This window comes from Pogona vitticeps, chromosome 3 (assembly GCF_051106095.1).
Source record: "Pogona vitticeps strain Pit_001003342236 chromosome 3, PviZW2.1, whole genome shotgun sequence".
Taxonomy (NCBI): Eukaryota; Metazoa; Chordata; class Lepidosauria; order Squamata; family Agamidae; genus Pogona; species Pogona vitticeps.
In genome coordinates this window covers 47960847-47985899 of record NC_135785.1, presented here as the reverse complement: position 1 = coordinate 47985899, position 25053 = coordinate 47960847, and the positions used below count along the sequence as shown (strand labels likewise).

Below are 25053 nucleotides of genomic sequence, written 5' to 3'. Positions count from 1 at the left end.
TAATGCCATTGGAGTTTGTTGCAGAGAAAATAGTACATGCTTATGAAATGCCACCTCAAGCTCAGCAATGACTAGCTTGATAAGCAGTTCTAGAAAACCTGATAGCTCAGTTTTTAATGACAGTTTAGTGGTCATGTAAAGTCATTACGTAGCCCTGATTTTGGATCTGTATACACAGTTAACCTCTGTGCGGCTGGGAGAAAAGGTGCCAGATTTTTACAGGAACAGAAGTTAGAAAAGTTACCATTTTGACTATAGCTCCCATAATCTAACCAGACAGCATAGCCACTGTCTGTGTGATTGGGACGCTGGAGATGGGAAAGAGATAATTCATTAAAAGGAGTAGATGAACACTGCAGGAATTACTGTGGAGCTTGGGGGCTAGACAGGGAAAAATATGCTTAAGCCAGTCTTCTAAAATACGTTGACACCAAAAGTGATAGCCTCCCTTTTTATCTAAACTGGTGATGGAGATGCATCTGAGAGTCAAAACACAAATATCAAGCTTCATGAGATATATTGGTCGCTCTGCTGTACTAATTCTAATTATAGGTGACAAATCATATTTAAGTGTCTTCCATAAGGAAAGTCATTGTGAATACAAATATAGCATGCCAGCCAAGGATTTCTCCAAGGAAGTCAGTAGACTTTTACAAAAAGTGATGGTGGGTGGTTGAATACATACTGCTTTGCAGACTGAAGCCTGAAAGTAAAGTCAGCTCTTGAAATTTGAAAATATGTAGACATAGGCAGAATCTGTGGACATATAGAAGTATGTCACTAGCATAATACCTGTAATAATAATTTCACTCTAATAGGTTCTTCTAGAATTGCTCCAAGCTGGAGGCATAGTACAATTTGAAGAGAACAGACTTATTCAAATGGCAGAAAAAGCTGAATTGTAAGTCTTTCTTGTTTATTTTCTGTCTCCTTTTATGGCTTCCTATCATTACATGGACACTCTTCAGCTTTAATGGTTTTTCACTTACTCTTCAAGTCACATCCTTTTTGGGTGTTCTGTTGCTGTTATGTTCTCAAATTGATGATAAACTTGCTTTGATTTCCTGTGTAGTTGATCCATGTCAGTTTTGGCATTGGGGCTTTGACAAACGAGAATCTTAGCCTTGGTCTCCCAAAGGCTGTGTACAGACATCCTCTGGGACCTGCAGTATGTGCCATAGTTTCATTATTTTGAGTCTTCCTGGTTCAACACAGATGATCCCAATAGGTTTCCTAATGAGGATGGAGCCTATTGCATCTGTAATTTCATTGAAGCTCGCTAATCTCGAAAGCTCCAGGCTGGCATTATCTGCAGGAGATGGATGGAACTAGGAAAAGCACATGGGGTGGTTGCTTGGCAACTGCTTTCAGCAGTGAGCCTTGTGCTCATTCTCACGTTGTCTTGTTTCTGCAGCCGGACTTGGGTCCTTAGCAGGCGACACAGTCTAACCTCATGGCCAAGTTTCTGGTAACCGATTTGGTCAGCATCTTAAAAGAGAATACACATTAAGCTGACTTCTACTGCTGTTGCAACTTGCAGGAACATGCGGTGTTTCCAGATCAGTCTAGTGTTATTCCACTTGGCTTATTTTTAATTTCGTTATCAGATGTTATAGTACATTTGAGCTGTGGAAATCAGCTGTGAGGGTTTATTTTCCCCCCTTAACTCCCCCCACCAGCCGAAATCTGAGAGGTGTGTCTTTAGCTGGAATCTTGTACAAATCTACATGGAAGTAAACCCCATTTATTTTAGATGCATAAAAGATTTCATTGTTACCTGCTAACAATAGGCAATTTGCCTTCATCTGCTTGAGAATGTTAAGAAAGTAAAAAGGGCTGTGCTGGATTAAATCAAAGTCCTATCCAGTCCAGCATTCTGTTTACACAGTGATCATCCAGATGCCTTTGGGAGGTCCACAAACAGGACGTGAGCGTTCCCCCCACAGTTGGTGTACAGAGCCGTACTGCTCTTGCTACTAGAGGAAATGTATATCCATTGTGACTAGTATTTGCTGACAGCTTTACCTTCCATGACTGTACCTAAAATATTTAAAATATATCTATGTCTCTTGCATAAATCTAAAGCTATCCAAGGTGGTGGCTGTCAATATATCATGAGTTACTAAATTTCACAGCATTATATTAAGAACCTTTTCCTTCTATTATGAAGCTTTTCCTTCCATCACTCTTCAGCTTCAGTGGATAACTTCAGGGTCTTTTATTATGAGAGAAAAAGGAAAAAATATTTCCTGATCCACTTTTCCCACACCATACATTATTCTATTCACTTCTGTCATGCCTCCCTTTCTTTTTTCATAAGTTAAACAGCCCCAAATATTGTAACACTTCCTTATGCAGGAGGCTCTTGGCGTATTTAGTTGCACTTTTCTACATTTTTTTCCTTCTCTGCAACATCCTTTGTGAGGTACAGTGGACATAACTTGCTACAGGTTTTAAGGTGCAGTCACACAGTACAGTAGATTGTTTAAGGGCAATTGATTATTGTCAATTTTCTTCCAGTTCCTGTTCCAATTATGAAATTTGCCTTTTTTCAAATGGCTTGACAATTTTATTAAGAAATTAAGCGACAATCCAAGATCTCTTTTGTAGACCTAGTGTGTATTGCTTGTTCAAAATGAAAAATGTTTGCCACTTTGAAGCCCATTACTCTGAAGTGGAAACATCCTTTTGGAGCTCTTCACAGCCTGTTTCTGTTCTAACCATCTTAATCAATTTTGTGGAAACCTCCCTGTATCTATCTCTTCATTGACAGAACCAACCTGTTATTTTTACCCTCTGCTTGCTGTTCTTAAGTCAGTTAACACTCCATAAATGGATGTCTCCTCTGAGTTTGACCATGAATTTGTGTGAAGTATTCTGTCAAAGGCCTTTTGGGCATCCAAGTGAGGGTGTGACTACACTAGCAAGAGAATGTAATTTACCTAACCTTGAATTAGAATCTGTGTACAGTATACAGTTAACCTCTCTGTTAGCAGTCTGTTCTATGGTTGCATTCAGTTCAGGTGATCATATGAAGACTGTGGATTGTGTTGGTGCCAGTGTCCAAACTGAACCTCAATCTGATGCAATTTGTTACTCACAGCCCACAGTCTCCCTTCCTTTGATACCACCCATCTGAAAATTCCTGGGTCTCCTTTCTTACCTTATTTTGTCTGTACAAAGGTGAGCTAGTGCTAAATTAATGTATCACAGCAGTGACACAATCGTTCAGGGTCGCTATCCTTTCATCAAGTACAATGTGAAAGAAGAGAATGGGAGAGAGGAGGTTGATTCAGTACACATTGTTCAGGCCACAACTACACTGACATATACTTCACAATTTGCTCTACATTAGCATGGATGAATCAAAGTATTTTTCAATGATTACACAACACCAAGGCCAATTCAAATCAGCTTAGCCCTTCTCGCTTCTGATTCAGAGTTTTTTCTCATGCCACTGGAGGCTTCTACTTTTTTAATGTCAGAATGGTTAGAATGGTGTTTTCCCTTGCTTCCCCCCCTTTTTTTTTCTATAAAAGGAGGGATGCATGACTCTGGATAGTGTTACGGTGACATACTAAGCTGTAGTGTGATGTTTTGGGAAAGTGGGAATGCCCACCCCCATGATCTTTACTCACTCAAAAATCTTTAATTTTTGTTTTTGAAAAACATACTACTGCATTTAATTCTAGATTACTTTATCACTACATGGAATGTGTACTTAATTGTGGCCGGAATGTATACTGAGCAGTGACAGTATGTCATTAGCCCTAAAGTATTAAGGAAGCATGTTCTACTGATAAAGCTTAGTGTATTTTCAGGTTGTAAAGAAAAACAAAAAAAAAGGTGTGTTGCTTATATTGTGCCTTAAAAGCCCTGACTTTCTTAAGATTCTGTCATTCCTAACCCCCAAAAGATATTGAAAGCAAGAGACTTCTTAACACAAATAAATTAAAATTTGTTTTATTTTAGCTACCAGATTTGTGAATTTATGTATGAACGGGAGCATCGCTATGATAAGATAATTGATTGCTACTTGCGGGATCCTCTAAGAAAGGTAAGGATGAGAAGATGCCTAAGCAATTATAGAGAGAGAGTCGATGAGATCTGTTTTCCTTCTAGTTTTCATCCTAGTTCTCAGCAGATGTGGGCTGACTCTGTATGTGTGTGCGCATGCATGCATGCATGTGTGCACATGTGTATGTGTTTGTGTGTGTTAGTAGGAAAAGGAATTTCATTTTCAAATTGAGACTTTTTAAAAAATTCATTTCCCGTTAGGTAAGGGAAGGTTATAGGGGAAAGTGAGGCTTTGATGTAGGAATGGCACATAAAATGTTTCATGGCACTTTATCTATTACTTTATGTTTTATATATGGAGTTTCAGCATTCAATGAATAATGTAATTTATCATAGAGAAGTACACTATCAAGTTAGTGTGTGATGTTTTCATGCTTCCCATTTATTGTTTTAAAGGAAGAAGTTTTCACTTACATCCACAATATACTCTCAATTCCTGGGTACAGCACAGAAGAAAAGACATCTGTGTGGCAGAAAGCTGTGAAACACATTGAGGTATGACTTATATTAACTCATACATTTCAGGATAAACTCAATTTAACTGCAGTTATTCTAATGGTATCTAGCAAGCAAGATGATCTTTTATGATTGTTTTATTTTTAAATCACACTGTCTGAAACTGTTCGTGGTAATGTTAATGTTTTAAAAATGAATCTTAAACTAATAAAACTAGATAATGCAATAAAAATCAACTGAAAATAATAGCAGTATCAGTAAATAATAAGGTAGTAATGTCATGGCATATGATACCACTCTGATGGCAGAAAGTGAGGAGGAATTAAAAAACCTCGTAATGATGGTGAAAGAGGAGAGGGCAAAAAACGGTCCGAAACTCAACATCAAAAAAAACCCTAAGATCATGGCCACTGGTCCCATCATCTCCTAGGAAATAGAAAGGAAAGATATGGAGGCAGTGACAGATTTTACTTTCTTGGGCTCCATGGTCACTGCAAATGGAGACAGCAGCCACGAAATTGGGAGGAAAGCGATGACAAACCTTGACAGCATCTTAAAAAGCAGAGGCATCACCTTGCCAACAAAAGTCCGAATAGTCAAAGCTATGGTTTTTCCTGTAGCGATGTATGGAAGTGAGAGCTGGACCATAAAGAAAGCTGACCGCCAAAGAATTTATGCCTTTGAATTGTGGTGCTGGAGGAGACTCTTGAGACTCCCCTGGACTGCAAGGAAAACAAACCTATCCATTCTGAAGGAAATCACCCCTGAGTGCTCACTGGAAGGACAGATCCTGAAGCTGAGGCTCCAGTACTTTGGCCATCTCATGAGAAGAGAAGACTCCTTGGAAAAGACCATGATGTTGGGAAAGTGTGAAGGCAAGAGGAGAAGGGGACGATAGAGGATGAGATGGTTGGACAGTGTCATCGAAGCAACCAACATGAATTTGACCCAACTCCGGGAGGCAGTGGAAGACAGGAGGGCCTGGCGTGCTCTGGTCCATGGGGTCACGAAGAGTCGGACACGACTAAACGACTACAAATGCCATGGCAAAACAGAAGCCATACTGATTTTGAACTTATGGTACTGGTTTTGCAGTAGTACAAAAAGCTGTTGTTATTATATGCTGTCAAATTACTTCCAGTGTGTATGGTAATCTTATGAATGAGTGACCTCCAAAATTTCCAGTCCTTCACAGCCTTGCTCAGCTCTTGTAAACTCAAGACTATTACTTCTTTTATACATCACTCCATCTCATATTTAGCCTTTCTCTTTCCCTGCTGCCTTCAACTTTCTCTAACATTACTGTCTTCTTCAGCAAATCTTGTCTTCTCATGATGTGCCTGAAGTACAACAGCCTGTTTTGTCATTTTTTTATTCCAGAGGAAGTTCAGCCTTCATTTGATTTAAGACCCACTTAATTCATCTTTTTGGCAGTCTAGCGCACTGGTTCTTAACCTTGGGTTACTGAGGAGTTTTGGACTGCAACTCCCAGAAGCTTTCACCAGCAACTGTGCTGGCTGGGGTTTCTGGGAGTTGCAGTTCAAAAACATCCAAGTAACAAAGGTTAAGAATCACTGGTCTAGCGTATCTGCGAGGCTATCCTCCAGCACCATATTTCAGATGAATCCATTCTTCTTTCTGCCATCTTTCTTCACTGTCTTGCTTTCTTGCTTACATAGTAACCAGAAATACAGTCATGTGGAGAGTCTTGGTATTGATCTTGAGTGATACATCCTTATACTTAATCTTTTCTAATTTCTTCATTGCTGCCCTTCTGAGTCTCAGTCTTCTTTCTTGGCTGCAGTTTCCATTTGGATTGATGATTGAACCAAGGTTTACAAAATATTTGACTATTTTAAGTTCTTCATTGTCAACATTAAAGTGATGTAGTTCTTCTGTAGTCATGATTTTGGTCTACTTAATGTTCAACTACAGTCGTGTGTTGGCACTTTGCTCTTTAATTTTCACTAAGAGTTGTTTCAAGTCATTTCTGCTCGCTGCCAGCAAGATGGTGATATCTTCATATTGTATATTATTTATGTTTCAATCCTCCTTCATCTGACTCTAGTCTGGCTTTCTGTAGGATATGTTTTGGATACAGATTGAAAAGATAAGGGAGGATGCACCCTTGTCTGACATCTTTGCTTATAGGAAACCATTCTGTTTCTCCATATTCTGTCTTAACAGTAACTTCTTGTCCACAATACAGGTTATGCATGAGGACAATTAAGTTTTGTGGTATACCCATTTCTTTCAGAACAGTCATAATTTCTCATGATCCCCAAAGTCAAAGGCTTTGCTGTAGTCTATAAGGCATAGAATGATCTTCTGAAACTCTTTGGTGTGCTCCAATGGCCACGAGATATATACAGTATGATCTGAAGTGCCTCTTCCATTTTGAAATCTAGCTTGTATATCAGCCATTTCTTACTCCATATAAGGTAAAAGACCATTCCCAGTTTAATTATCAAGGTCTGGAAGATCTGCAAAAAACCCCAAAACAAACAAACAACAACAAGACCATCTTACACCTTAGTTTCATTTAAGAATGTTAGAGTTCTAGACAAGTCAGCCATAATAATCACTGTGGAGGCATGGGTGACTGTTATGATTTGAGATGATTTGTCTATTATGACTTTGGGTTGCTGTTGTTCCACAGTGGCCCAGTGTGTATATAGCCAAAACAAGCACCACCAAGAAATAGGACTGGACAATTACTTTTGTAAAGTATGCGTGTACAAAATTACACAATAAGAAGCATCAGAGCTATACACGTCTTGCTGCATTATGACTTGTTCTATCTTTGTTGCTGTCGGAATAAAAAAGAAAGAAACCTCATAAAAATCTCAGCATAGTTCTGAATCCTGCTGAGGACAGCTGAAGGAAAGCATTAACAATACTGTTGAGGAAGGAACGTGTGTATGGCAAGGATAAGTCCTTTTTTAGCTTCTGGGTATGTTCCTTTCAGATGAAAGTAGGATTTGGATTTTACTTCTTAAAACTGGCTTGTTCATGTCAGAAGCAATCCAGCAGTGCTTTTGGCTAATACTGGTATCCATAATAATTCTTATTTCAGGTACTAAGTGTGAAAGTATGTGTTTTTAGTTAATGTTTACAATACATTAGGAAAATGTATATATGCAGATTGCAGTCAAATTTTCCTTTAAAAAATCTGAGGCTACAATCTGTTTAAATCAAATTATTTAAACTGAAATCCAGTGGTATTCTAGCTAAATATATTTTTCATGTAACTATATCACAGTAACCCCAGAGCAATTTTATTTCTATAGAAGCTGGGCATAAAAATAAGAACCTGAACCAAATTTGCATTCATATTCTGTAGCTGAATTGGCTTATGAAAGAAATCTGCCTGTTGTAAGGAAATATTGGATTTTGTGTGAGAACCAATAAGTACAGTTGTCTGGATATGCCCTCTGCTCTGCAAACATTTTTATATTGGTTACATACTGGTTATTTAGTTCAGCGTTAAGGTAAACTGCTTGAATATACGTAGAAGGCAATGAGACTGTCAGCAGACTCAAAAGGAAGTATGGGGTGTTCTAAGGCAATTTGTGTTCTTCACATTTCCATTTTGGTCAGTGGAGTAATAGCTGCATCACAGATGAACTTATTTGCTCCTTTTAATCATCCATCTTTTAAAAATCTTTAGCTCACTGCACTGGGAGAAAGACGGCATAAAAATAGATTAAATAAATAAAAAATAAAATTGTTAACTTACTTATTTTTGAAAATATTTCAAATATAATTTCTTTTTGAATTTACTGTGGCATATCAGAAATGTATTTGTTAGTGTATATATAAACTCTGCATTAGTGGAAATATAATGATAATTTCTTCCTTCCTTTTTTCTTCTTTCTCAGGAGCTGATCTCAATAAGTCCCTTTAAAGCAGCTGATCTGATTTCCATTCACTTCAGTGACCAAATTGAGGACATTATTCAGAACCTGCAGGTAAAGACTTCATGGATACCTCTCATTGAGCAGAAAATTAAAATTATGGGAGAAGAGGTTTGCGAATTATGGCAGTGGGCTTTTATTTAAAATCAGAGTTTGGACTCAGAATTGCCAAACCAATTTTTTGAAGATCTCTAATAATCATGACATCTCAGGGAGGAGTACACAAATTTTGTACGATAATAATGATAGACTGACTCCATCTCTTGTGCCATTGTTCTAAGTTTCATCTCTTAAAATGGCATCAGTTACTACTTTGTTGCTTCTGAAGAATGGTGATAAACTTGAAGCTCTTGTCTTAATCCTACCCTTTTTGCTCATTTATCTTATCTGATTCTGCTCTGTGTATTCCAGTCTCTGCTCCAAACTATGCCTCTATGTTTTCTTACTTTCTCTTAAACTCCTCTCTCCTTCCATTGACACACAGTATTAGCATTTACTGGTGGCCTCTTCTCCAGCTTTTGTCTTTTTGCTTTCAGTTTTCCTCTTTCTTCTATCTAGAATACTATTTCCTTGTTCTTTAAATTGCCCTGTAAGAGATAATTTAAACAGGACAATATTTTACATTATTTTGTCTTCTCTACATTTCTATTGTCCTTTGTTTTTTCTACATTTCTGCTGCAGTGAATATTAAACAATACATAGTGGTGTGTTATCTTTAGTTAAAAAGAACCTTAAGTATCTTCTGTGTGCATTGTATCTCTAGCTTCAACTTCTCTCAGTTTCCCAACATTTAGTGTTGCAGTTGCAAAGGAGCTCTTTTACAGCTAGGAATGGAGTACAGTATGTTCTGTAAGATTGCATCTAAAGCGAACACTGAGTGGGGATTGTATGTTCCTCCTGCTTACTGTTCCATACTAAGGATAGGATCCTTTTCAGTTAAACTGTTTGTGCAACAAATTGTGCAGGTGGTTTGAATTTTTTTCTCATTCACATGCAGAGATACTTGTATCCAGTAGCTCCTTGCACAAGCAGAGGTTGAGCTGCTGCAACAGCAATGTCATCCAGAAATTTGGGGTGTGGTATCATCAGTACGCCAATGATATGCAATTCTGTCTCTCCTTTTCTACCTCTGTGGTGGATGCTGTCTGAATGTTGGATTGGTGTCTGACTTCAGTGCTGGAATGGACCACGGCTAACAGGCTCAGTCGGAACCAGGACAAGATGGAGATCTTGGGGGGGGGGTGCCTCTGACTGGTTCGGGATTCTCTCCATAGGCTGGATGTAGACTTACCACTTAGGGACAGAGCTTGGAATCTGGGAGTTCTCCTGGGCCTGGCTCTTTCCAGGTTAGCCTTTAATCAACTGAGGCTCATCACCCAGCTCTGCTCTCATACATAGACGAAGGAGACCTCAGGATGTTGGTGCATGCATTGGTTATCTCCAGGATCGACTATTATAATGCTCTCTATGTGGGACTTCCTTTGAGGTTTGCCTGTATACTGTAGTGAGTTTAGAATGCAGCTGCCAGGCTCATAGCTGGTGTGAGCAGATTTGATCACATCTCCCCTGCCCTGGCTCACCTGCACTGGTTACCAGTTGCATCCCAGATCAAGTTCAAGGTATTGATGCTTTCTTACAAAACCCTTCATGGTTTGGGACCAGGTTTCTTGCCAGAGTGTCTTTCTTCAAGGCCGTCCTCCCATGCCACCAGATCCTCTCAATCTGTGTTCCTCCACATGGTTATACTGAAGGAGGCCAGAAAATCTTCTAAAAGAAATCAGACCTTCTTGATGGTGACACCAAATCTTTGAAATCACCTTCCAGTGGAGCGTCACCTGGCTCCCTTTCTCCTTAATTTTAAGAGGCTGCCGAAGACTCGTGTCTTTCATGAGGCTTCAATGTCAGCTCCTTTTAAATTTATACATCTAGTACCTCTGCTCCAATACGTTGCACCATCAGGCCTCAATGCCATCTTATTTTAGCTAGCTGCTGCCTGGTTTTAAATTGCTTGGATTGTGCCATTTTACTATTTTATATGTAAGACCCAGCTTCCCTTAGTCACCTAATGCAAAAATTGGATTCCTGCCTTGATCTGTATAGTACTGTATATACGAATGTAGTTGAGTATGGCAAAAAATCACCTTTGGCCCACATTCTATCTTGTTTGGATTGAAGGCTTACTTTATGGATCAGGCATCAATGCCAAGCTTTTCCAATGCTTAACAGGATTATTTTTATAAGTATCTTATTGAATTTCTCTTATGCTTGTTTTGTATGCCACAAACATAAATGTTCTGCCAAGAGCAAATGTTTCTCAGCTGAGGAACATTTTAGGAATGTTCACGAACAACAGGAATTGTGAGAGTGTGGTAGTCTCTCTCTTATGTCTGAAGAAATGGACTTGTTTCACAAAAGCTCACATTAAAATATAGCAATTAGTCTTTAATTTCCCATAACAATTTTGTCTGCTTTATTTTTTGTTTTGTTTCTGCTTTTGTTTTGTGTCTTGTTGATATTCCTGACACTAATTGCACTTGCTAATGGAGAACTTGTCATTCAGCCACTGAACCATTTTAGAAGCAGCTAGGAAATAGTTTTTGCAGAAGCAATTGGTTAATTGGTCCACCATTATGCATAATTCTACTTTTGGCCAGATCTATCACTTGACATCTTAACAGGTTTTTAAAAACTATGTAGGAAACTAAGAGAACAACTCTTTTTAATCTAACTTATTTTTGCAGTTTCTGTAAATCTGAAACTAAACCTAACAAGATAATTTATTGTGAGTCTTTTAGTTTTAGCACCAATTTGGATAGCAATCAAAGTCTGTGTTAAGATCTTTCTAAAAAGGGTTGCTATGATGATGTCATTGTTTTTAATCTATCTATCTATCTATCTATCTATCTATCTATCTATCTATCTATCTATCTATCTATCTATCTATCTATCTATCTATCTATCTATCTATCTATCTATCTATCTATCTATTTATTTATTTATTTATTTATTTAATTTATATGCCGCCCACACTACCCAAAGGTCTCTGGGCGGCTTACAACAATTAAAATACAATACAATTTAGAACAATTAAAATACAATTAAAATATATATAAAAATTGCCATCGGACCCACAGCTAATATTTAAAAAGCCTTCTGGAACAGGAAGATTTTGACCTGGCGCTGAAATGTCATCAGCGTCGGCGCCAGACGAATCTCAGTCGGGAGGGCATTCCATAGTCTGGGGGCATCTGCTGAAAAGGCCCTTTGTCTACAAGCCATCCCTCTTACCTCCTTAAGGGACGGCTCTTTCAAAAGGGCCCCCTGGCTAGATCTTAACTGCCGGGTAGGTTCATATGGAAGGAGGTGGTCCTTCAGGTATCCAGGGCTGTAGTGGTTTGGATCCTTTTATAGAAGGTCAGGTATTGTAACTTACATTTGTAGCAAAGTTGCCTTTGAATTTAGAAGTAGGTGAATCTGATTTTAGGGAAATCTGACCTTTCTCTTCAAGCAGGTTGTCCCTTAGTAAGAGGGATTTTTTTAAAAATGAGACTGATTATGCTTTTGTTGCTTTTAATGTATTTTTAGTATTGTTCTTATCCACTAGTTTTAATATCATATTCATGTAATTCCTTTTTACATTATGATTTATTGTTTTTAGCTTTTTAGCACATAATATTGTTTCTTTTTTAAATACTACAAGCTGTCTTGGGTCCTTTTCAGGAGAAAGATAGGATATAAATATTTTAATTAAATAAAATGTAGATTTAGTCAGTCACTAGAATTTATTTATTTCTTTAAAAATATTTTGCTCTGCCTTTCTCCTGAAAAAGAAGCCAAGGTGGCTTACATCATTAAGAGATAATATTTAAAGCTAAAAATAAGTATGCAAATATTTAAAAGGATCAAACAAATACCACTCTGAAAAATGGTAAACAAAAACAATACATTCAAAGCAGTAAGGCAGAACTATCCACTTAAAAATCTCGCTCAGGCAGCCAGTCACTGAGGAAAAGCTTGTATGAAGAGAGATGTCTTGCAGAAGGATAGCAAAGATGGAGCCAGTCTGGCCTCCTGTGGGAGGGAGCTCCAAAGTCTGAGAGCAATAATAGAGAAGGACCTCTCCTGTGTCCCCATCAGACAGACCTATGAGGGTCTGAGAGAAAGGCTGCTCCTGATGATCTTAACACCCAGCCAGGCTCATAATGGGCATATGGTCTTTGGATAGGTTGGACCCAAGTTGTTTGACAAATGTTTTCACTCCTTGCTGCATCTGATTTCACAAATAGTGATTTTATTTTAAACCACATGCATAGTAGGGCTAATGTTCCAAATTTCTGCAAATATGGTATGTGTGTGTGTGAGAGAGAGTCTGAGTGTTTATTTTGCAGCTACTAAAATTAATTTTTTTAAAAAAAATCGTAAAGTAAATGCAATTCATTCCCCCCCCCCCCCCATTTGCCTGTCAGGATCGGTATCTGCTGTTCCAGTTTTTGAAAAGCCTACTTGACCCAAGGTATGTATGCTTATATATTCTGTTTTAATTCTTGAATGTACAGTGTACAAGTGTGATTTGTCCATTTTTAAATAAAAATATAAAACTTTGTAGACTTCTAAATATAAAATAAAAAATAAATTTATTTTTTATTTATTTAAATAAAAGTATTTGAAATATATCTAATCTCCCTTTCTGAGTTCAATATGACTTACAAAATTACAGAATATGTGACAATAGAGTTATCAATAAGCACACTCATGCAGCAGCCTTGCGAGTGTTTTAAAGCTTCAGATGCAAAAATTAATAGATTTTTAACAGTGAATAGCCAGAATACATGGAGAAGAAATTTCCACCATTAAAAATCCCTGTCCTTAGTCAATTCTAAAGTCCTCCTCTGGTGGGCTAAAGGGGAGTGCTGACCTTAAGACTTGGGCATGTGTGAACACATACATTGATGCCTCGACTTACGAATGCCCCTACCTACAAACATTTTGAAAATTTTGCTTTGACTTGCGAGCGGAGCTTTGACGTAAGAACATAAAAAGGCAGGGGGAAAAGGTGGGAAATTTAAACCATTGGTGGTGAAGAGGCTGGTTCTTTGTAGCTCTTTTGCCCCAATGGTTAGAGTAGAGGATCAGGGAACTTTTTTACTCCTGTGGCGCAGGAGGAGGAAGTTGAGATGGGGGCGGCTCTGGATTGCTGCAGGGCGCAGGAAGCCGGTGCACTCCCTGCCCATCCCTGGTGCGGGTCTACTCATGAGTAAGGGTGGCCAAAGGAGTGGGTCTACTCATGAGTAATGGCAGCCCAAAGGCGCTGGGCTGAGCTGAGGCACGCAAATCGGAGGGGCTCCTCCGTGGACAGGCCGTGCAGCCTCAGTGCAGGAGTGTGCGCCATCGGAGGAGGCTTCCGTCTGCCTGGTAAGGTGCTGCTTTTCCCTTTTTAGAAACTTCTGGGTGGGTTTTGCAGGGTGCGTTTCAGCTGAGGGGGGGTTATGTTTCTGTGCTGTGTTGTTTTTTGCAGTCCCAACATGGGGATTGCTCAATGTTTTTTTTTAAAGCCCCAGCACCTTCCGATGGGCTTTTTGTGTGTTTCATAATTTTGTTTGTTTGTTTGTTTTTAAATGCTGGAACAGATTAATCCTGTTCCTATGCATTTCAGTGGGAAAGGGTGCTTCGACTTACAAGCATTTCAACTTAAGAACAACATTCCGATACGGATTAAGTTTGTAAGTCGAGGCACCACTGTATAGGTAGCTCTTGACATGACACAGTCTCAACTATTTACTTGTCTAAAGGCCAAAACCAGCACAGTGAATTATTTCCAGAAACAGGCAGCAAATATAACCAGTAAAGAGGAGAATAGCTCCTACAAGTGTTCTAGTTACTGTACTCTGTATCAGTTGTCATTTCCAAACTGTCTTCAACGGCAACCTCATGTATAATTTGTTGCAGTAATCTATTTTAAACTATTGTAGTACTTGTAGTACAAAGAATTGCTTCAAGTCATTTTTAGAAATGCCTTTATGTGTTTTTTTCTTTAATTAAATATGTTATTTTCATTTCATTAATTCTTTGTGTGTACATGCTATTTGCAGTAATACATACACACACACTTAAAGCTTTTGACAATTAGTGTCTGTTGGATAATATATGTAATTTGTCAGAGTTTTAAATAAAGAGACCTTTTAGATTTCTGTACTTAAACTATAGAAATTCATATGGATTAAAAATACAAAGTGTAGGTGGTGGTGATGGTGTGGGGAGAGGAAATAGAGGAGGAACCAGAATTAACAGAAAGTTAGAAGCATAGCATGGAAAGATAATATAGAAATAGAATACAGAAAGCCAGATGGTTCTTCATAGCTATGTGTGTTTGGAAAACCTAGTTGAAAGCCAAAAAGATGAGTTTTCCTAGCATTGTGCATGTGGGGCACTACAGTAAGCTCCGTAGTATTTTGTCTTCATTTTGCCTTGATGTTGCTGCTTTTAGAGAAGTGTGTGTCATCAACTGCCTTCCTGGAAATCTGTTATTATTGTTCCATCACTAGCTGATGATTCAGCTTGTTTATTTAGTAAAAAACAAAAACACAAACATACAGTGGTGCCTCGACTTACAACCATAATCCATTCCAGAAGATGGACGTAACTCGAAATGGTCGTAAATTGAAGCACCATTTCCCATAGGAATGCATTGAAATACAATTAATCCATTCTGGCTGAAGGGAAAAAATCACCAAAAAAATCACTGCAAGACTCATTGGAAATGCGATTAATCCCTTCCAGCTGAAGGGGGGGGAGAAAAGCAATCAAGCATGTAAGACCCATGGGAAATGCACAAAAAACAAACGGAGCAGATTGGAAATGTATGGAGAACAAAGGGGGCACGTTGAGAATTCAAAGAAAACTAAGGAAAAAGCAAGGGAAGCATGCAGGACCCATCGGAAATGGGGAAAAACTCTCCAAAAAGCAACCAAACCCCCAGACCCATTGGAAATGGGAAAACACACTCCAAAAAGCAACAAAAACCCCATCGGAAATGAGGGGGGACCAAAAAACAAACAACCCTCCTGCAAGACCCATCACAGCACAGAAACATAAACCCCCAGCTCAAAACCACACTGCAAAAACACCCAGAACAGTTTTTAAAAAGCAGCCCGAAGCCTCCCTGCAAACACACACACACGCTCACTCAGAAGTAGAAGGAAGCAGTCCCAAGCTTCCTCCGACACACTCTCTAACTGCTGGGGCGAAAGAGCTACAAAGAAGCTAACTACAGTTAGAAATTTGAATTTCCCGCCTTTTTTCCCTACCTTTTTCTATTAATAAGTGGAGGCTCTGGTCACAAGTAGAAGCAAAATTTTGCAGCCATAACTCGAAATGGTCGTAAGTAGGGATGTCCATAAATCGAGACACCACTGTACCTATTCAAAGTACAGTGGTGCCTCGACTTACGACCATAATCTGTTCCAGAAGATGGGCGTAACTTGAAATGGTCATAAGTCGAAGCACCATTTCCCATAGAAATAAATTGAAACCTCATTAATCCGTTCCAGCCAGAAAAAAACACATAACAACAAAAACAACAACAACACACTACAAGCCCCATAAGAACGCATTGGGGCCGAAACACACACACACCAGCCAGCTCTAGCAAAACGCAATGGGGCTGGGGAAAAACATTCAAAAACAACCCCACACGCACACAGCCAGCCCCAGTGGAACGCGATGGGGCTGGGGAAAAAAACACAACCACACACACACACACACACACACACACACACACACACACACACACACACACACACACACACACAGCCAGCCCCAGTGGAACATGATGGGGCTGGGGAAAAAACACTCAAATACAATCCCCCCACACACAGCCAGCCCAAATGCGATGGGCTGGAGAAAAAAACAGACCAAAACACACACAAAAATCACAGCACAGAAACATAAGCCCCCCTCCCACCCTTCATCCAAAGGAAGTGTACAGGACTTACTCAGGAGCAGAAAGCAGCTCCAGGCAGTCCAAAGCCTCCTCCAACGCACTCGCTGTAACCGTTGGGCCGAAAGAGCTACAAAGAAGCAGCCTCTTCACCTACAAATGATTAGCAAATTTGAATTCCTCCCCTTTTTCCCCTGCCTTTTTTCCAGTCACAGCTCAAAGCTCTGGCCACAAGTTGAAGCAAAATTTTGCAGCCAGAGCTGCTCTCAAATCAAAATGGTCATAAGTCGGGATGTTCGTAAGTCGAGGCACTACTGTACTATTGAAGTGTCAGATTGAAGCAAAGTTGGTAAAACTGAATAGCAATAAAAGCTATAGAAACTACCATTCCCAAATAAGAACCAGATATACCAACATTACTTTGATAATATAGAGTCTGTTGCACATAGATTCTGTATGACTGTAATATAATTTCATTCATAGCTTCATTCTGGTTCTTTTTGGGAAGTTTCTATGCTAGTACAGTATTGCTGCTTCCAAGAGGAAGCTGATTCTGTCAAGAAATCTGTCTATGTCAAGAAACATACTGTATAATAAAAATATATAATAAGGGAAGGGAAATCATCCCATCGAAGCAGTTTCCAGTGATCACTGTGCAATTCAGGTGACATGTGCCCTTGCTCTCTGGTTTTTTGTTGTTGTTGTTGTTTTTTATACCTTTTGTTTGTGAGAGAATCTAAGAAGAAGAATCAAAGAAGATTAGATTTAAAATGCAGTGATGTTTGTTTTCTGAGCTGAAGCAGCATATGTTGCTGATACAACTGCTCATTGGTCACACACAAAAGTGCTCCTGCTTCTGTTTGTTTCCCAAGGCATGCTGAAGCCTCACATTGCTCCCCCACCCCCATCAACCAGCCCTGTGCCTACTTTAAACTAAATCTCTAGCTAAATTAATTGTGCCAGACTAATCTGCTCTGTAATTCCATTGCCTTCAGTGTAGTTACACTACAGTCGGGTATCAAGTCTAATGTGCGGTCACAAAGTCCATCTGGAGTGACAGGCAAACATATGTACAGAAGGCAGATATATGCCTGGTGTGTTCACTTTCAGTTCTAACAGGTTTCAGGTTTGTCTTAAATTGTAGCAAATGATATGTAGCATACTCACCTTTCAAGACAAACAGGATTCTTCTTTTTTGCACTGCTTGAGTTGTCTGCCATGCATAGCATCTGGTACTTCCTTTACAATAGTTTTCTTATCTGCAGTCCTGCTTAATGTGAGTTCCATTGTCTGTGAGTTTCATTGTGTGTAAGTGAAGAAAGCTAGTAAGACCTTAATCATTGACAGTATTTCAACTAGTAAGCCCATGTATTACTTACATTTCTTGTGTTCTGCCCACATTTATGTCACTTTCCCCTGTTAGTCAAAATCCCATCATTCCTTGAACCTCTCACCAACAAAAATGTCATACTATATTTTGTAAATTATAATGATATGACTTGGTGTACTTTCTGTATATGATTCGACTGCCCACTCTGCATAATCTCCTGGGCTAAAGTACAATAGATTCTAAATGTATTGTGTTATTTCTTGATCTAGGGAAAATGTCAATCAAGACATGTTTCAGATTTCTCCCACTGTTACTGAACAGTTTATTGAGCTGCTGTGTCAATATGATCCTGACCAGGTTTTAGAAACGTTACAGTTCCTAGAGACATACAGGCTGGAAGAGGCAATTCAGGTAAAGTAAAATAGCTTGGAAATGGGATGGAAATCACAGGAAAAGTATATCTTCAAGGTATTTCCACTCAAGTCAGCCTCCTTTATGCAATTAAAGGGGCTGGTGGCTTGTGTCACTCACTCTGCATCTAAATTCACATGGCTTCTTTGGTCGTGCCCTGATGTCCGTATATTAAGCATAGATCTGTGAGTTGGACATGCATAGATGCCTAGATGTCTAAAGAATATGGGACCAAGTATGGTTGGCCTATGTGTGTAAGCCTCTCTAACAAAAGACTTTTGTTCTGGACTATAACTCTCAGCAACCTCAATGACCATCAGCAAGCTAATCATAAAGTGTAATAAGGTTTGTACTGTAGTCCAAATCTTCTGGAGGACAATCTGGCTATGGAAGAATATCAATATCCTTCAGTATTGTCCCTTGTGCTTTGCAGACACTACTTTGTTGTACAGTATCCAAATCAAAACTGAGCAGTGGTTTCCTAGTTTAATTAACTGGTTACCTTGTTTGGCTCCAAATGGGTTTAGCAAAAGCTTACTTTGTTTGAAATAGGACTCTGTTACTTTTCTGTTACACAGCTGGTACTTCTGCTGTTAGTTTGCTATGGCAATCCTATTTCCATATGCCACAGTTCAAAAGACTACAGCCACTGAATTGTTAAAATACGTCTGTGAAGCTAGAATTATCTGTGTTTTATTGTATGATAAAAACATTGGACATTCTTGGGTACATGTCATACAGAATGTTATGTACCTTTAAAAAACCTATAGCCATTGGAGGCTGCAATCAGGAGAAGAAAGTCAGATGGGGCTAAGGTGTTTAGCCTTTCTCAGGCCAACCAGTGCACTTCTCAAAATCATCTCCAATAGGCTGATTCTCCACTCCTCCTGCAGTGGAAAATGTGTGATCTCTTGTGTCAGGATACTGTTTGTGGCTTTTCTGAAGTTATAAAGTACTCATCTAAAAATAGAAAGTGCATTACCTGAAATTGTTAATTAACATGTGGCATTTTCCTCAGGTTGTACAAAAACACCAACTTCATGAAGCGTCTTCCTATCTTCTTGAGAAGAAAGGAGATATTCATAGTGCCTTCTTAGTTTTGCTGGAGGTATGGTAGACTAGGATATTGTTTTGAAATGTAGTGGTCGCTTACTAGAGAGACCTGTTATGGAACTGTTAGCATTAAGGATTATAGTTGAAGTTCTTTTGAAATGAAGGCTTAAAGCTGTCACATTTATTTCAAATTATTCGATATTTTAACATACTGTTACAGTTTTTTTCCATATGAATGGATTCATTTTTTCTTAACACCTTTAACATAATAAAAAAATAATAAGTGTCTGATCATAGGCTGAAATCTTCAGAGATCTTTGCCTTCTACATGCTCTTACTCTGATTTATATAGGTACCACTGGGGATTCCACAGTGACAGAACATGGGGAAAGCATGCACATGTATACACACGGGTATCATTGTGCCTGATACTAAGCCAAATCACTGAATGTGGGGCTGTTGCCCAATATGGCAGCCTCATGTAAAAGTTCACCAATGCTAATGTGTAACTTGATGTTAGTCTGAGAGCATTACCCTAAAAGGCAGTACAGTGGTGCCTCGCAAGATGATTGCTTCGCATGATGACGAATTCGCTTTACTTTGAGATTTTCGGAGCGATCTTGCGCTTCGTTTAATGATGTTTCCTATGGCCGATTTTCGCTTTACGATGTTAGGGACCTTGCCTCGCAAGACGGTTAAATTTTAGGTCCCTGTTTTTTGCTTTACGATGTTTTTGTCAGCTTGGTCTTGCTTCGCTATACGAGTCTTTTAATGGTCTCTGTTTCGTTAGACGGCTGTCTTTGCTTGGGAACCACATTTTGCTTAACGATGTTTCCTATGGCAATTTTCGCTTTACGATGACAATCCATTCCCATTGGAACAGATTATCAGGTTTTCAATGCATTTAAATGGGAAAATGTGTTTCGCAAGACAATGTTTTTGCTTAACAGCGATTTTCGCGGAATGAATTAACATCGTCTTGCGAGGCACCACTGTATAACAATATTTTAAGTCAATAACTGATGATGCTAATAGGACCAAATGAAGTCAATAATTAGCTTCTTGATTTGTTCCTGTGTGATTCCTCCTGTCACTCTTTTCACAGAAAGAGCAAACTGCTGTAGAAAGACAGTGAAGGCTTGGAGTGAAGGGAAGGGATCAGAACAAATAGTAATGCATGTTATATAAAATATCTTGGGAATTCAACTAATACAAGATATATTTTCCCCCAGTTTCTAAAAAAGAGGCTGTGGACACTTACACGTGAAGATGAAAGTGAGTTTTTAAAAACAGAGTTTTCTTCTTGGATTTTTCTGCACTAAGTACGTGTTTATTGAATAAAATAGAATAATGTTACGTTGATTATGATTTCATTAGTTTTGAATGTTCTGTTGGAATGATTCCAGACCTAGATCTTCAGTCAGATGTGTTTTGCTTCTCACTTTCTTACTACTAATTTTCATATAAATATCTTCCCAGTCAAGCTCTGTGATTTTTCTCTTCCATAAGGTTTCAGCTGCATTTGTACTACTGTAGTATCTAATTGTTACTTCTTCCTCAAATATAGATTCAACACAGTTTTCTTCATTAAAAGAAATTGAAGACACCTTGGGAAAAACAATTTCACTTTGCCAGAGGAATTCACACAAACTGAATCAAGAGCAGAGAGAAGTAAGAAGTATTCTCTAAAGTATTCTCTAAAGCCTAGGAAGGACTTTTTTGTGTGTTTTTATTAGACCTATTTTCTATAACATTAGTGTAAGTGTATGGTTGTTTCTGTAAATATTTGTCTAATTTCATCCCATCCTGCACTGTAATTTATAAGAGAGACTTCCTGTTTGGATAGTGCAAGATCCCAATTTTCCATGGCTCTCACTGCTGGCAGCCATTAATACCCATTTGGGTTAGGAAAACCCAATACATAATGTGACCTAAATGTTACTAATCATCACAGAACAAGGATAAGGTAGGTGAGTGGTACCTGTTTTTGGCAGAAGCCATTCCTTAACCATAACATCTAGTTGGGTTTTAGTTACAAGCCTTTTTTATTTTCTAGCCTTATCCTTCATAAAGCCCAGCGATAGCCACTATTTGGGGGCCAAAATATTTCCTGGTTCAGGTGTACAAACTGGCAGTCATGGCATTCCATTTTCTTTCCTTTTTAAAGGCACTGTGGTTTCCACTCTTGGAAGCAATGATGACCCCCCAAAAGTTATCTGGTTCTACAGTGCTATGCCATTACTCGGAATGTAAGTATATAGGTCTGCAGTGGTACCACATACTTTATTATTGTGTGGTTTTGGAAGTCCAAAGAAAATTGTAGAGAGTGAGCATGTTTGCAAGCTCATACAGAGTGAATACTGCATAGCTGTAGTATCAGGAATATTTTTGTTCCTGTACTACAAAGATATTGATATAGCCTTTTCTGCTTGCTTGTTCCTCATTCCCTATAGCAAACTTATGAATCTAAACCTTAGGGCTAAATACAATGTTAGTCCTACTTGAGTAGGTCCATTGAAATGAACGAGCCTTCTTGGGCACAGCTAACTTAAGTACTATTGATTTCAGTGGCTGAAATCCTGTTTGTCTAGGAGCAGCATAAAGTCCATGTGTAAACGTGCCGGGCATTCTATCCAGGCAGTTAGGATTGGCAGTTAGGATTGCCCAATTCAATTGTGTGACTGGTTGCATAGTTGCTTCATCAATCAACTGCACAATGTGCCTGTGGAAATGCTTTGTGAATACTACTTCTGCCGTGCTGTTATGAGCACTACTACTTGCAGAATGTCAAGTTACACAAGCATAATTACTCAATAAGATTTCAGCTAGGTAAATCTAGATAGAACTAACATGTGAAATTAGGTTTTGATCTACAAAGCATGATTTTAGAAGTAGTTTTCAGGCGTATTGTATTTTCTTTCAGATTTAACTGTTGAATCATCCCTCTTTCTGTGGAGAATATTTTAATATTGAGTAATTCTTCAAAGTACACTTTTTGAAGTGGACTGTATTTGGTTATGATTCTAAAGAAATTCATTGTAAATCAACTTCTCTCCGAAGGGAATTTTCTCAGTTCACCTTCTAACGTACATTATTAAACCAGTGAATCCAGTTATATTTCATGTCCTCCTCAGTGTGGTCAAAATGAGTAGCATTTGCTCCTGTTGGCTATGATTCTGGTGTAATTGTTTTTCCAGTTCTTAAGAATTTGACAATGCAAGTACTGAACAATATGGCAGCATTCATTGCCCTACCATTGATCTTACAGAGAATTTTACAGGTGAGCTATGAATAAAAGGTAGCAAGGTACTTCAGCATACTTTTTCTGAACTATCTATATATGTGTAAGATTAAACGAAATATAATGTACTGTTACTTACTGGGTAAATTTATCTTGCTGTATTTGCTTGTAGACTATGGTGGGTTGAGGATACATAACATAAATTAAAAGCAGTTAGAATAACAGGAAGCTGTAAAGGTAGTAAAAAGGAGCTTTATGTTTGATGGGAACCTCGCAGAATAGTATATGCTTTATTCAAAGTTATTCACCAGTTGTTTATATTTTTGTGTTCAGAATGAAAATATAATATAAGTAAGAATTTACAGCTAGGTTGAGACCTGAAGCTCATGCCGCATGTTACAAGAGGATTGTGTTGCTATCCATTCCGTTTTATTATGAAGTTAATAAAAATAAGAGTCAGCAGCTTTGCATTGATCACTGGCATCTCCAGTTAATCACTAACATCTCTAGTTAAAGGATCATGTAGCCAGTGAAGTAAAAGACCTTTATCTGAGACCTCACATGCACATCAGATTACACCACAATAGTTTATAATGACCCAGCATAGGGCAGTTTCCTATATTCCTAAAAGTAATCTTTTTATGAACTGTGTGCTGGGGCAGAGAAAGCATAAGAGAGATCAATCCTTTCTCTGTTGGTACTTCTGCAACCCAAAGTCACCCATAAGAAGAAAGCTATTGATCCCTGTATCTTCTTCTACCCATAAGAAGAAAGATACAATATAGGGTCCTTGTAGCTTCTCCAGCTATTCCCACCTCCCATTATTTTGTATGGATGCTGTTACATATGTGTATCCATAATCATGTATGTATATGTATATATATGTGTGTGTATATAATAGATACATATAGATATATGCGTATGTATGTTAAACTCAATAATTTCAAAACAAAAGTTTTGAATGTATTCTACTTACCATATTTTTAAATTTGCATTTTTACTCTTAATCCAACAAAGCCTAACTGTCCCCCTCATGTTCATTTTTGTCAAAGCTTTTTCTTTTCCTTTTATTCCTTTTTTATTGGAAAACATTTTGTTTCCTTTTTTATTGGAACACATCAGTCCTGTTCCTGGAGATACAATTTTGAAATTCAATTTCTTGGCCAGATTATAAAGCTGCATTGTGGGTCCTACTGGAACAAATGCCTACTGGTGTGTATCAAATCATTGTTTTCCAGCTTATATATACCATATAATTCCCCAAAGGGCTAGCTTTTCTGTGTGTAATTTACTTTACTAAAGCTTATGATAACTGTGTTGATAACATTTCTGTAGAGTTACTAACTAGCTTTCATTCTGTGGTTTAGAGAAATACTACTCCAGGAATTCAAACTGGCACTCGTTAAACTTATTTGAGTGCTCTGACTTATATCTCACTACTGTATCAGTTACCATTTCTTTGTGTATGTGTGTGTGTGTGGGGGGGGGGTAATAGAAATGTTGTTCTTATGTAGTAGAGAAATTTTGCATTTGTGAACAGTCTTTTTTGCTCTCTCATACTCATCTTACAGCCTGTGTACACGAAAGTAAATCGAACCAGTGCTAATCAGGAAATGACTTTATTAGTGACGGGACAAAAGATCTAGTAAGATATAATTATGGTGCTCCAATCCTTGATTGTGTGTGTATGTGTGTGTTTAATGATAAGCTCATAAGACAGCATTTGTCACACTGCGTATGTGCAGTAAAAATTGGTTGAGGCCTCACTTTCTTTTGATGCTGTCAGCTGTTAGTAGAAATAATTCTGGCACTCAAATGATAAATCACATGCATCCTGCAAAGTGTATATCGGAGTGTCCATATACATGCTCAGAATTTAAATCCATGATGTAGAAGTGGTGTATAGCAAGTAGATAATCTGCAACAGCATTACAACAAACTTCCTCTTTGATTAGAAGGAGGTTTATAATCTGCTTATTTCTTTTAAAATGCTATAACCTTTTGGTTGCTTGCTTCACTCTAAATGTTATTAACAGGCATCATTCAAATGCCACTGGATTACTGCACTGATTTTTTTTAAATAAACACATGGGCTATAATTTCACATCACATTTACTCTTTACATAAATAATAGAAATTTTTATGAAAAGTGATTAACATTGGGTTTGAAATTTAAGTCAGTTTCATCAGAGGATTCAGTAGCATTAATTTAAAAGAACAATGAAATAAGTGTTTGAGAACAATGCTAAGGGAATCTTTGGGGCATTATAAGAGTATTTATCCCATTAAGTAAGTGAAAACTGTTATACAGTATACAGAATACAGAAGAGAGAGAAAAAGTAAAACATTAAACCTTTCACAAAGCCATAATCTTGCATGAATATTTAAAAACTTAGATTGATTCTGATGCTGCACTGTATAGGATGCTAACGGAATTAAGCATTTTTAAAGTTTGTTATTGCTTTGGGTTCTGAGAAAGTCAAAGCTATAAGCATAAATTTGTGAATTAATGTGATTACATACATTCTTAATCTGTTGGTACTAACTAGGAGCAAGTCTGAGGAATAAAGAGTACAAAAGCAGAAATTTATGTTGCATTTGTTTCCCTTCCAGTATTGCCTTTTGTTAGAAC

General features: G+C 38.1%; 1 protein-coding gene across 2 annotated transcripts in view; it reads left to right on the top strand.

The window, feature by feature from the left end:
• VPS8 (VPS8 subunit of CORVET complex) overlaps positions 1–25053 on the top strand; it is a 113519-nt gene that overhangs the window by 54710 nt on the left and 33756 nt on the right. For both annotated transcript variants that reach the window (XM_020787413.3, XM_020787412.3), the window contains 11 exons: positions 819–901; positions 3973–4057; positions 4474–4572; positions 8415–8504; positions 12917–12963; positions 17986–18127; positions 19146–19235; positions 20413–20455; positions 20748–20851; positions 21348–21429; positions 22378–22460. In XM_020787413.3, the coding sequence (XP_020643072.2) occupies positions 819–901; positions 3973–4057; positions 4474–4572; positions 8415–8504; positions 12917–12963; positions 17986–18127; positions 19146–19235; positions 20413–20455; positions 20748–20851; positions 21348–21429; positions 22378–22460 (948 nt within the window). The remainder of the gene's footprint in view (positions 1–818; positions 902–3972; positions 4058–4473; positions 4573–8414; positions 8505–12916; positions 12964–17985; positions 18128–19145; positions 19236–20412; positions 20456–20747; positions 20852–21347; positions 21430–22377; positions 22461–25053) is intronic.